This window comes from Leucoraja erinacea, chromosome 18 (genome assembly GCF_028641065.1).
Source record: "Leucoraja erinacea ecotype New England chromosome 18, Leri_hhj_1, whole genome shotgun sequence".
Classification (NCBI taxonomy): domain Eukaryota; kingdom Metazoa; phylum Chordata; class Chondrichthyes; order Rajiformes; family Rajidae; genus Leucoraja; species Leucoraja erinaceus.
Genome location: NC_073394.1, coordinates 30,035,604 through 30,048,215, shown reverse-complemented (window position 1 = coordinate 30,048,215; position 12,612 = coordinate 30,035,604). Strand labels below are relative to the sequence as shown.

Here is a 12,612-nt window from a genome sequence, read left to right as displayed (position 1 = left end):
AGAGACAAATTTGTAATTCATTTTCTGGTAGGGATTTTGAAATTTCAGTTCTGGAAAAAAATCTATGGAAGATTTTTTTCAGACAAAATTATTTTTGAAAACAGGCACCCCCTACCTACTCATTACAAATGCTAATTATAAATGCAATGCCTTACTCCAGCTAAACCTAATGAAAGTAATATTTTAAGTTGATAAAATAAATGTTAAGAAAATCAGTCTATGCTGTCATCCTAAGAGTGCACACTATCGCTATTCCTTATTAGCCCACTCACTCTGATCACCTTTCATTGTACATTTCCTTCAGTACCCTACACATCATTTCCTTCTACTTGCATGCATCAGCAGTGCTTTAGTTTAATTTAGTTTAGAGAAACAGGCACTTTGGCCCACCAAGTCCACGCCGACCAGCGATCCTCGCACACATACACGGGACAATTTACAATTATACAAAGCCAATTAACCTGCAAACCTGTATGTCTTTAGAGTATGGGAGGAAATGAGAAATCTTGGAGAAAACCCATGCAGGTCATAAGGGGAACATACAAACTCCGTACAGACAGTACGCGTAGTCAGGATCGTACCCAGGTCTCTTTACATACTCTTTATATTGATGACTTAGTGCCAAGTAAACAGTTTTAGCACTAAGTCATGTATAAATTGCAAAACACAATTCCTTGCAAGCAATAGGTTCGGACAAAATGCATTTAAATATTAAAAGTTACTTACACAGGCCGGCAAATGACGAGGTCTCCCTTATTGGTCCCATAGGCCAGCCCCATCCCAGGCTCTGGAAGCCAGCGTGCTGAGTTTATACTGACATGTCTCCTTTGGTCTGGAGGCATTGGGTACAAAACATTGAACACTCTCTGCAAAGAGAGGAAATAGCAGTTAGATGCATGATCTGTATGCAAAAAAAAACCTCACTGTACCTTGTTACACGCAATAATAAAGAAACCATGGAAACATTGAAACAGACACACAGTTGGTGATTCTCACTTACATAAAATCTGACTTAAGCATGGATTCACGGAACATAATCCATACATACGTCGACAAGTGTCTGTATTTGGACATGGAAGTTTACCTCAGTGGAGGAATAGTTTGTTTATAATTCATAGAGCTCAATCATATGGAAAGATCATTGGTATTGGAATCTTACACAATAGAGATTTATTGGAAGACAACTGGTTGATAGAAAATGCAAAAAATGTTATTAATGTGCAAAACATAGTTTTTTAGAATTCTCCGCTTGACTGAGGGCTTGGTTGATCACAGTTGTTGCTTCCATTGAAATGTTAAAGGCAAGTGTTAAAAGTTTGAGAATTTTCACTCCAGATGTAGTAAGATTCACTGACAAAGAACTATTCAGCCTTGTCCTGAACACTATCCCTCACCTCAGTCTAACATTCTGTCACTAGCTGTATTCGTTGAAGAAAGGCAAGCTGCAACGGAGTGCTGAGGAACAAGTCTAGTATCATTCAATTATTTTAGAAGAGAAGCTGAATAATAGTTTTTAAAAAGAAACAATTTAAAAACTGACAACCTTAATATCTCATTAGTTTGTAGATCAGAAAGAATTGCTCTTCATTTATTTTAACTTATTAATTTAAATGTTATCAGTAATTACAGCATTTTAAGTCCATACACTGAATAAGTAACATCTGAATGATTTACTGATACAAATTAAATTAAGGTCAAGATCCTTAAAACAATAAAACATTTAAAGAAAAATTTTCTCCCGGAGTTATATATGCCAGATAAGGAAGTATAGATAGGATGCAACAGTTAATTACATTGATGTTGGGCAGCCAATTTTAAAAGCTGCAGTTGTCAACTCAATAATGACTTGACCTCCGTGCTTCATTGAAGATAAACAAAGTTTACTGTAAACTGATATTTTAACTGTAGCAGCAACTGGGAAATTGAGCTAGTGATAATGATTTATGACAATAAATGAGAATGCTTCAATATTTTTTTAATACTTTTTAGTGAAACGGCCGTTTGGATCTGGAATCTTTAGCATCGAAAGATAAAAATGTTACGATGTGTTCCACAGGAGGGTATCTTCCCTCAATCCGAAGACCAACACTAATGTATCTTGAAATTAAACATCTTCACAAATTAAGAGCACAAATTACACAATAAGCCGTGGAGAATAATGGTAGCCAAAGACAGAACCTGTGCTAAACCTCATCTCTGAACACAGATGACAAATGGTTAGAACAGATCTGGATCATCCATCTGCTCCCATTATTTTTGGCACGGAATATGAAGAAGAATTATTTCCTTTTCCATGAAATAGACACAATAATAAAATAATGGTAATTTGTTACTTTTTAAAGCGTCAATAATTTTCCTTCAAAGCATTTTGACTCAGTTAATACCAATCTACTACTTAAGTCTGTAGATTGCCCAATTCAAAATCATTTGCGGACACAAAGTTCTGGAGTAATTTAGTGGGTCAAGCAGCATCTCAGGAGAGCATAAATAGTTGACGTTTCGGGGCGGGATCCTTCTTCAGACTGAAGAAGTGTCCTGACCCTAAACGTCGCCTATTCATGTTCTCAAGAGATGCTGCCTGACCCACTGAGTTACTCCAGCACTTTGTGTCCTTTCGTGTAAACCGGCATCTGCAGTTCCTTGTTTCTCCAAGGTTTCCAGGTTGGTAACCTTGAGTGAGTAGAGGATGGCAGTAGAGTGTCAGGGAAGATGCCACATGGATAAAACAGCATACAATGTCCTATTTCACTCTCCCAACAAGTCAGACAGTTGCTGAAAGGTGAGCATGTATTTCAATCAAGAACAAACTTCTCACTGAAGGCTGCAATCTCCAAAAGATACACTTAAAAAAAACAGACAATCTCAACATTCGCCTGCTGCTGCCCTGATTAATTGATAATCATAAAGATATTTCAAAATGTATAATTCATTCAAAAAGCATCATCATTCAATGCACCTTCAAATAAACTTCAATTTTAATCTGGTCTCCACCTCCACCGTTCCTGTAAATTCTTTGAGGGCAACAACATTAAAAAAAAACACTGAAAGAAAACTAATTTGAACAAAATATAACTGTACTGAGACAGGCATGATGAGCTTTTCAACAGACTAATCCTCTAGTGTGAACAGATCACAGGGGTCACCACAATGTACAAAAATCCCCGTGCCTGGGAGAAGAGTTTATGCTAATTTTTGGCATGTCATTAAAACAATGAATAATAAATTGCCATCTTCAGTTAAAAATTGCTGCACACTGGGGCAGCACACTCTCAAATAACTGACAACGCCTGCCTCCGCGCTCTCCCAAGGACAGCTCCATGGTGAAGCTGCAGTAATACAGTGGAATAGGATTGGTCAACTACAGACTCGTGGTGACCTATTGCCATTCACTATATTCCACTTGCTTATCACAGGTTTTGATTAACCAAAAATAATAATTAATCCACATTAACTGAAGATTTGCTGTGCATGGCTAACTTCATCTTGTTGTCATTTGTTCTTTCCACTACAACTCAGTGGAGATTCGCAGTGAAGAAACTGCAGGAGACAAGCTAGCCAATTAAAACACCAAGCTTCTCATTGAATTATTGCCTGCATGTTTCATTCGGCCTCTGCTGACTCCACTTCAGACCACATCCCAGCAGCTAAGACATTCTTCCTAAAGGGCCTGTCCCACTGTACGAGGTAATTCAAGAGTTCTCCCGAGTTTTCCCCTGATTCGAACTCGGAGAATGTCCGTAGCAGGTCCGTAGGAGTTCATGAATGTCACGTAGCGGCTCGTACGAGTAACGGTAGGTACTCGGGAAATCCGGTAAACTTGTGACGTTTTTTCCAACACTGGGTAAAAAATTGTCTGCGAGTAAAAAAATACTCGTGATGAAAAAAATTGATACTTTGTATTCGTATGAGGAGCTACGAGCCATCCACAAACTCCTAAGGGCTTGTTACGGACATTCTCCGAGTTTGAATCAGGGGAAAACTTGGGAGAACTCTTGAATTACCTCGTACAGTGCGACAGGCCCTTAACAATATTCAAATGTCACAATCAACCAAATGTTTTTTTAAACTATTTCAATGATTGGTTAAAATCTATTTCCATTTTCTACTGTATGGTGAGAATGGAACAGGAAGAGGGAAGGGATATTTTTAAGGCAGAGATAGATAGATTATTGATTAGTGTAAGTGTCAGGGGTTATGGGTAGAAGGCAGGAAATGGGGATAGGAGACAGAGATAGATCAGCCATGATTGAATGGCGGAGTAGATTTGATGGACCGAATGTCCTAAGCACAGTACAGTGAGAGACAGTTATAAATACCACAGGAGAGACTCAGACCCATAAGAAATAAAACTATACATAACATTTCTAAAAATGAAAATCAAGACTAGTGCAAAATACAATATGAAAACTGTCCATGGTGATGCAATAAATGGACTGCAACGTTCTGTGTTGAGGTAGGATTGAGGTTGCGCATGTTGGTTCAAAACCTGGGCGTCGTAGGAATGCAGACAAAAGTGCTGGAGAAACTCAGCGGGTGCGGCAGCATCTATGGAGCGAAGGAAATGGGCAACGTTTCAGGCCGAAACCCTTCTTCAGACTGATGGAAAGTAGGAAAGCAGCTATTCCAGAACCGAATGATGTGGGACCTCAGGCTTCTATACCTCCTCCTTGAGGATAGTAGTGAGAAGAGGGCATGGCTTCCCGGATTCCCGGATGATGGGAATCCTTGAGGCAGGGCCTTATGTAGATGCTGTCGATGGAGGGGTGGAATGTGGCTGTGATGGACTGGGCTGAGTCCACCATTTGTAATATGCAGGTGTATGCATGGCAAAATAAAGTAGGTTGTTTCCAAATCCCCTTCTGTCTGTGTGCCAAACTCATCCTTCCATAGCGTTGGTGCTCGTTGTTTAACCATCCTTGCTCTGATGATAACACGGCTTTCATTGTGTCCCGAACCTTTCTAGTGAGCCTGCTGCCGTATTCTTTCTCAGTTAATATTGGCTAGCTTGTTTACAATTCCTTATCCTCCTACTGATACCAAGAGCAAAGCATTTTAAAATAATTCAAGGCATATAAAATGAAGACGAAGATAGCTGTAGTTGGTTTCACATAGTTGTGGGTAAAACAAGAGAGTACAGGTTTAAGGGGAGAGGGAGGTAGTTTAATGGAGATCGGAGGGATAAATAGTTCACATCAAAGTATATGGAATGTGCTACTGTTGGGCAAGAACTTCAGAGAGCTGAAATCGCACACCATCAGGTTTAGGAACAGCTATTTGGTCCATCCATCAGCTAGGATACAGTCTGATTCTCTACCTCATTGTGACTTTAACACTGCAATTGTTGCACTACAATGCTGAGAATTATATTCTGCATGCTGCATCTTTCTCTTCACCTGTTGTACTTAAGTTTGGATTGATAGTATTAATGTATAGTATTATCTCATTTGAAGAGATAGCATGTAAAAGAAAGCTTTCACTGTACCTTGGTACACATGGTATTAATAAGCCTAACCCAACTGACCTGCACAACTCAATTCCTACCTTGGCAGCAGGACACTACAGCCTACCTCTTGCACACCGTCATAGACTTAATGTCTAATTGTGTCTGGAATAACGCCTCGTATTTTTGAGCAGTCTTTTTCTTTTCACTGCTTGTAGGATGTGTAATATGTATAATTTAAATATAATTTATAGCTTTTCTGTGTTGAGCATGTGCCTGTGAAGCCACTGCAAATAAGATTTTCATTGTAGCTCTGCATATTGGCACATATGACAAATGTGTGACATAATTTGACGATATAGATAGGTACTTGAATGAGAGAGATATTAAATGAATGCAGATAAAATGGGATTAAGTCCATATTGCTCTATGGCCTGCTCATTCAGGTACCAGATGATGGTTACCACAGATGGGCCGAAGTGCCTGCTTCGACACTGTATGTCTCTGGAAAAGATGCAAAGTTCTAATAACAGGATCTTCAGCAAAAATCTGAAAACCCCACATTTTTAAAAATCATAAATTGATTACATTAAAAAAAAATCAAATTCTATCAATGGCATAATGCAGCCAGCTTTAGAAACAATACACAGCATACAAATGATTACATTAGCATAGTCTGCTGTGCAGATTATGGGCTGGCTGCCAGAATGATGCAAATCAACTTCATTATACAATTACATGACCACAATGATAAATTACATGGGAAATGTTCAATTCTTACTGAACACAGAGTTTGCCACAGTTAATGAACCTTAATTGTACTTTGTGGAGATGGGGCACCATGAATCCTGGGACAACATGGTATCTACAGGGCCACAGCTGCACAATGAGACAAAGGAAGAAAGAGGTTGCAAAATTGTCTGAAATGGTAATCATTAAAAGTAGTCAAAGGTACATTTAAGAAATAACTACAGATGCTGGAAAAATCGAAGGTAGACACAAAAATGCTGGAGAAACTCAGCGGGTGAGGCAGCATCTATGGAGCGATGGAATAGGTGACGTAGGAAATGCTACACTTGTCGCTTTACCTCCCCCCTCGACTCCATCCAAGGATCCAAGCAGTCTTTCCAGGTGAGGCAGAGGATCACCTGCACCTCCTCCAACCTCATCTATTGCATCCGCTGTTCTAGGTGCCAACTGCTCTACATCGGTGAGACCAAGCGCAGTCTTGGGGTTCACTTCGCCCAACACCTCCGCTCAGTTTGCATTAACCAACCTGATCTCCCGGTGGCTCAGCAATTCAACTCCCCCTCCCATTCTGAATCCAACCTTTATGTCCTGGGCCTCCTCCATGGCCAGAGTAAGTCCCACTGCAAATTGAAGAAGCAGCACCTCATATTTCGCTTGGGTAGTTTACACCCCAGCAGTATGAACATTAACTTCTCCAATTTCAGGTAGTCCTTGCTTTCTCCCTACTTCCCCTCCCAGCTTTCCCACAGCCTACTGTCTCCGCCTCTTACTTTCTTCTACCCCCCCCTCCCCCCCATCCCCACAAGACTCTGAAGCAAGATCTCGACCCAAAACGTCACCTATTCCTTCGCTCCATAGATGTTGCCTCACCCGCTGAGTTTCTTCAGCATACTAAGGTATATTGCTTGCTTTGGTTTAATCAGATTTGGAAAGCCTTCATTTTTAAATTACATTTATACAACATCACATCATGACTTTCTGCAAGAACAGAAACACAGTTTCCAGTACATTTCCCTTTGATGTGAAGTGATAAGTTATTATGTAGAGAGCTTGCTATGTCAAGATCATACTCTTTTGGTTTCAAAGAAGTTACCTTGAACATATTTGCAACCATTCAGAAATGGATGGCTTGTAGCTCAGGAAGTACAATCAACAATACATTTCTTCCTTCAGTATTACATTGCAGAGAGAGGGGCAGAGAGAGAGGGCAGAGGGCAGAGAGAGAGGCAGAGGGAGAGAGGCAGAGAGAGAGGCAGAGAGAGAGAGGGCAGAGAGAGAGGCAGAGAGAGGGCAGAGACAGAGAGAGGGCAGAGACACAGAGAGGGCAGAGACAGAGAGAGGGCAGGGCAGAGCCCTCACTCCAGCTCCAGGCTCAGCTCCAGCCCAGGCCCAAGCCCAGTCGCTGGGCTTGGCCCGCGGCAGCAGCCTCCCCACCAGGAGCCTGTCGGCGGACCCGAGGAATCCGAGCGATGCGTCGGGCGGGTGTCGACCCGAGGACCTCAAGTTCGGCTGCCGCAGTCTCCAGTCCAGGGCCCGACTTCATCTCCGGGCTTGTCCTATCTTCCACCGCCGGCGTCTTTTGAATAACCGGGGAAGGGGATGACGTCACTCGAAGTGCGTGGAAGATTCTGTGTGTGAGACGGCGCCGAGCAGACCCATTGTGACGTCATCAGCGAAAGATCATTTAAATTCAAAGTCTTTTGATATTTTTAAACATTTTCAGTAATGTCGAGAAATAAAACATGAAATGTTTAGATACTGTGATTTTGGACTTGGCGGGAAAAATGTCAACCGGAAGATGTAAAAATCTTATTGTTTTTTCACAAAGATATAAAAGCACACACATATACACAGATACAAGACCATATCTATCCATCTATCCATCTACCTATCTATCTATCTACTATCAAACTCCTATCTATTTGAGCCCATGTGATCCTAAATTTACGCCAATACGATACACGATAGCGCTATATTTTACAAGTTATTCAACATTTTCAACGTTAGAAATTCAAGTTTAAGAAAAATTTAGCAGATAAAATCCTTGCTGACCTAGCTTGCAACAAAGTTACGATCGAGGAATACTCAGTCGTTCTAGCATGTTTTTAGCTGAACAGGAAGGGGCAATTGCATTCTTTTTTAAAGGCCTCGAAGCAAGGGGAGAGGGAGGCAGTGCTGGGGGATACGCCCCTGCACAATTGGGGGCTATGGTTAAGTGCTGGAATATTGCGCTGGGGAACGGGTTGTGTTGGGGGACAGGCCTCCCGTGGGGGTTATGGGTGAGTGGTCGAATATTGCATTGGGGGAACAGGTGAGTGGTGGAATATTGCATTGGGAAACGGGTTGCGTTGGAAGACCAGGCCTCCCATGGGGGCTATGGGTGAGTGGTTGAATATTGTGTTGGGGGACCAGGCTTCCCGTGTGACAAGGACCCAACGAGTCCCACTTGGTCCTAGAATATATATATAGCTACTGTTACCTGAACAATAACTCTTACTGTGATTTGTAACTTTGGAAAAATTACTATGCTTGAAAATGCCAGCTTTACATTGTAACACGGTAACATTTCTGCAAATGCATGTTTGTACACACGTTATTAAAGATTAGCATGCTGCTGAAGGCTTTTTTAACATTAATTTCTCCAGAGATCAAGGCATTGCAGGCAAGAGCAACATTGATTGTTTATCCTTAACTGGCCTTGTGAAGGGTTACCTCCCCCTTAAACTCGGGGGTAGATGCTGCTCGTTGGTGCGGTTGATGTTGGCTTCCATCAATAGCTTTGCTGATGATTGAGAGTAGATTAATTGGAGGGTAGTTAGTAGATTTGATTTTTCTTATGCTTTGTGAACAGAACACACGTGGGACATTTTCCACCTTGTCACAAAGATGTTGTAACTATGCAGTTGCAGCTAGGCTGGAGGAGTATGTTAGTGCTGGAGGTGCAGTTAGTGCTGGAGCACACATCCTCATTGTTACTGCTACGGATACTGTCTTTGCACTATTCACTGCTCTCAGCTGTTATGATATCAGGTGGAGCGAGTCAAATTGACTGGGAACAGTTTTCCATGATAATGCAAGATCCAAGACAGATCATATTCCGGGATCCACAATCATAAAGATGGTGATAATCTTGCAGATGCTTCTGTTCATTATTTAACTGCTCACCATCACACATAGATGTGCTAGACTACATAGCCCTATGCTGATCCAGTGGTTGCCAGATTGTTTAGCTCTGTCCATTGCATGCTATTTTCACAGTTCAGCACACATCTACTTTAGTGTTGCAACATCACTGGGATGGCACCATTTTGTTTGGTATGCCACTCATTGCTTCAGCTTGCCCCTTCCCCTTCCTAGGGGAAGATTTATAATTTGGAAATCTTCAACTGGAATCTGCATTGATTACACTAGGTGGCAGCCTATTCCAGAAATTAGTTATTAAACAAATCGTCGGTCTAATCTCGTAAGAGTCGATTTCCAAGGAAAGCACATGGAACACTATTTAATTGAAATCTTAACTTTGTTTAATTCGTCATTGATATTCCATGAACTATTTCCTCCACTTTTTATGCAGATTTCTATCATGTTTTTGATATTCAATCCTCTTTATTTTAGCTTAGTTTATTATTGTCACATATACCAAGAAACAGTGAAAAGCTTTTGATTATGTGCTCTCCAGTCAAAGTAGACTATACAGGCACTCCCTGACTTACGTAATAGGTAAGTTGCATAAACTTGCAATTATATAAACAAATCACAAAAGGTGGTCCCTTTTCCTGAATAATCTGTGTAAATGTAACAGGAGGATGGAGAGGGCTTCCTGTCTGTTTCATAGATATTAAAGCATCTCCCAGGCTCACTGCTCTTTCAGTTTTGACTACTGTCAGTACAACAGTAGGAAGGCATGCAGGAATGATGGAGGCGGTGGAGAGCAACCACAGACAGCGTTCAAGTTCTTCAGATCTAACACAGGAATTTTCAACTTTGTTCCATGTCAACTCTTGCCTCTTCCAATAGCTACTTGATGACCAAGTGATGCTGTGTGTCAAGTTAGGTTTGGCAACACCCTGGTTTATACCCCAAGATATAATTATTAAAGCCACTACAGGGACTCAATTAAGGCTGTTGCTTCTCCTTTAACAGTAGTTGGAAATGTTTTGCTGTTCTCACCAGGTCATTAGCAACTTGAACTCAAACTGCAAATTTAAAACAAAGAAAATATCGATGTGATGCACAAATATAGCCAACTATAAATTTTCTTCTGAATGCACGCATCATGTATTTCCCCCCATAAATGCTGCTCCACCCACTGTGTTCCTCCAGCAATGTGTTTGCTGCTTCAAATTCCAGCATCTGCAGTCTCTCGAGTCTTTCATCATTTATTTCCTGTCTAACAGACCAAGTTATTTGAAAACAGACTTTCAAATTATTTTAAATAGCTTTTTTTTAGTTAAGTGAAGTCAAGTAACATGACAGCTCTTTCCTCAGCCCAATGCACAAGTTGATTTGAGGTGGTGATTGATGGCTAGCTATTCAGTACGATTGATTCACGTGCATATCCATATGTGGAAAGGCAAATGTATATTGTAACTCAATTGTGGATCCTTTATGTACTGCATGTACTGCAGTTGGAAATGTGAAACATTCTTTAAGGCACTAGGGAGGGAAGGGCTGCCGGGAAGGTGCAACTGTTTATAATTTATAATTTTATTATTTTGTACAGGAAGATACTAAATCCTCATCGTATTTCGCTGTGGATCTTGCAACCCGATTCGGATCATCTGCCTTACTTACCCCAAGATAGGAGTGGCAGATGACTGCATCTTCTTTTTGACCCTATCAATGAGACAATGGCCAATTCATTCGAACATTTGCATGTATTCGTTTGACAATCCAGTCACCTCAGCATTGTAGGCAGATTTACTCTTTTCATGGGAAATGTCTTGGTAATTTTTGGGGGGATCAGTTACTTTCTTCTTTCAATGAAACTAGTACTCAAAATATTAAACTGTTGTGTGAATAAAATTTGGAAAAATAAGTTAACAAAAATTTGCATCAAGGGGAACAGTTAAAGTTCTTTAGAGATGGATATACCATTCTTCTTACATTAAATTAATGGCTTACATGTGAGAACAGGGCAGAAAAAGGGAGAGATATTTTGGAATTTGAAATTTGAGAAGTGTGCAGTAAATGGAGTTAACAATGATTGGTTGTTATATGATCATTTACAATATAGTGTTAGTGGTAATAGGTGAGAAACAGACTTTATCATTACTGCACTTGGCTCTATTCAGAGATGTCACCATTACAATTGAGAAAATAAAGTGCAAACTTGATCAATGGAAACACCTTTGTTCAATTATATTTGAATTGCAAGAATCCTACGTTGTCAGCAAGCTACACACCTTCCTTATAAAATGAACTGGTCTCCAATAATGCTGTCACGACTGTGCAGCCATGTACAAATCTATTTCAATTTACCAATTCACAGGCAACACCATCATTGCGGGCCAGATATCAAATAATAATGGGAAGGAGATTGAGAACTGCATGACCTGGTGTCGAGACAACAGCCTCCCTCTCCATGTCAGTAAGGCAAGGAGATAGTGATTGACTTCAGGAAACGAAGCGGTACGCAAACCTCCAGTTTGCATTGAAGCCGCCAAAGTAGAGATAGTTAAAAGCTTCAAATTCCGAGGAGTAAATATCACCAACAACTTCTCCTGGATTACCCATCTTGAAGTAATGGCCAAGAAAGCATACAAATGGCTCTACTTCCTTCAGAGGCTGAGGATGTTCGGCATGTCCCAAACAACTCTCATCTACATAGTTGCGCCAGAGAAAATATTTCATTTGGATCACAGCATGATTTGGGAACAGCTCCATCCAAGACCGCAATAAATTGCTGAAAATTGTGGATGCAGCCCAGACTATCACACAAACCAACCTACCTATTGATTCCTTTTTATACCTCACGCTACCTCAGCAAGGCCACCAGCATAATCAAGGACAAGTCACACCCTGGTCTTGCACTTTTCTCCCCTCTCCCGTCAGGCAAATGGTATAGAAGGATGAAAACGCATAGCTCCAGATTGAGGGACAATTCCTTCCCAGCTGTTATCAATCAACTGAACCATCCCACCAACAAGTAGAGAGCAATCCTGAGCTACTATATATCTCATTGGAGACCCTTGGACTATATTTGATTGGACTGTACTGGACTTCATCTTGCACTAAACATTATTCATGTTATTCCCCTTTTTATGTATCTGTACGCTGTGGATGGCCCAATTGTAATCATGTATTTCTTTTCCGCTGACTGGTCAGCATGCAACAAAACCTTTTCACTGTACACAGGTACACATGACAATAAACTAAACAAACTAAGCTTGTGTATATAAGTCTTACATTTTATTAAAACT

General features: G+C 40.7%; 1 protein-coding gene across 4 annotated transcripts in view; it reads right to left on the bottom strand.

The window, feature by feature from the left end:
* The window catches only part of LOC129705862 (activating molecule in BECN1-regulated autophagy protein 1-like), a 287,629-nt gene that overhangs the window by 59,639 nt on the left and 215,378 nt on the right, over window positions 1-12,612 (bottom strand). For all 4 annotated transcript variants that reach the window (XM_055649715.1, XM_055649716.1, XM_055649713.1 and 1 more), the window contains one exon: window positions 727-866. In XM_055649715.1, the coding sequence (XP_055505690.1) occupies window positions 727-866 (140 nt within the window). The remainder of the gene's footprint in view (window positions 1-726; window positions 867-12,612) is intronic.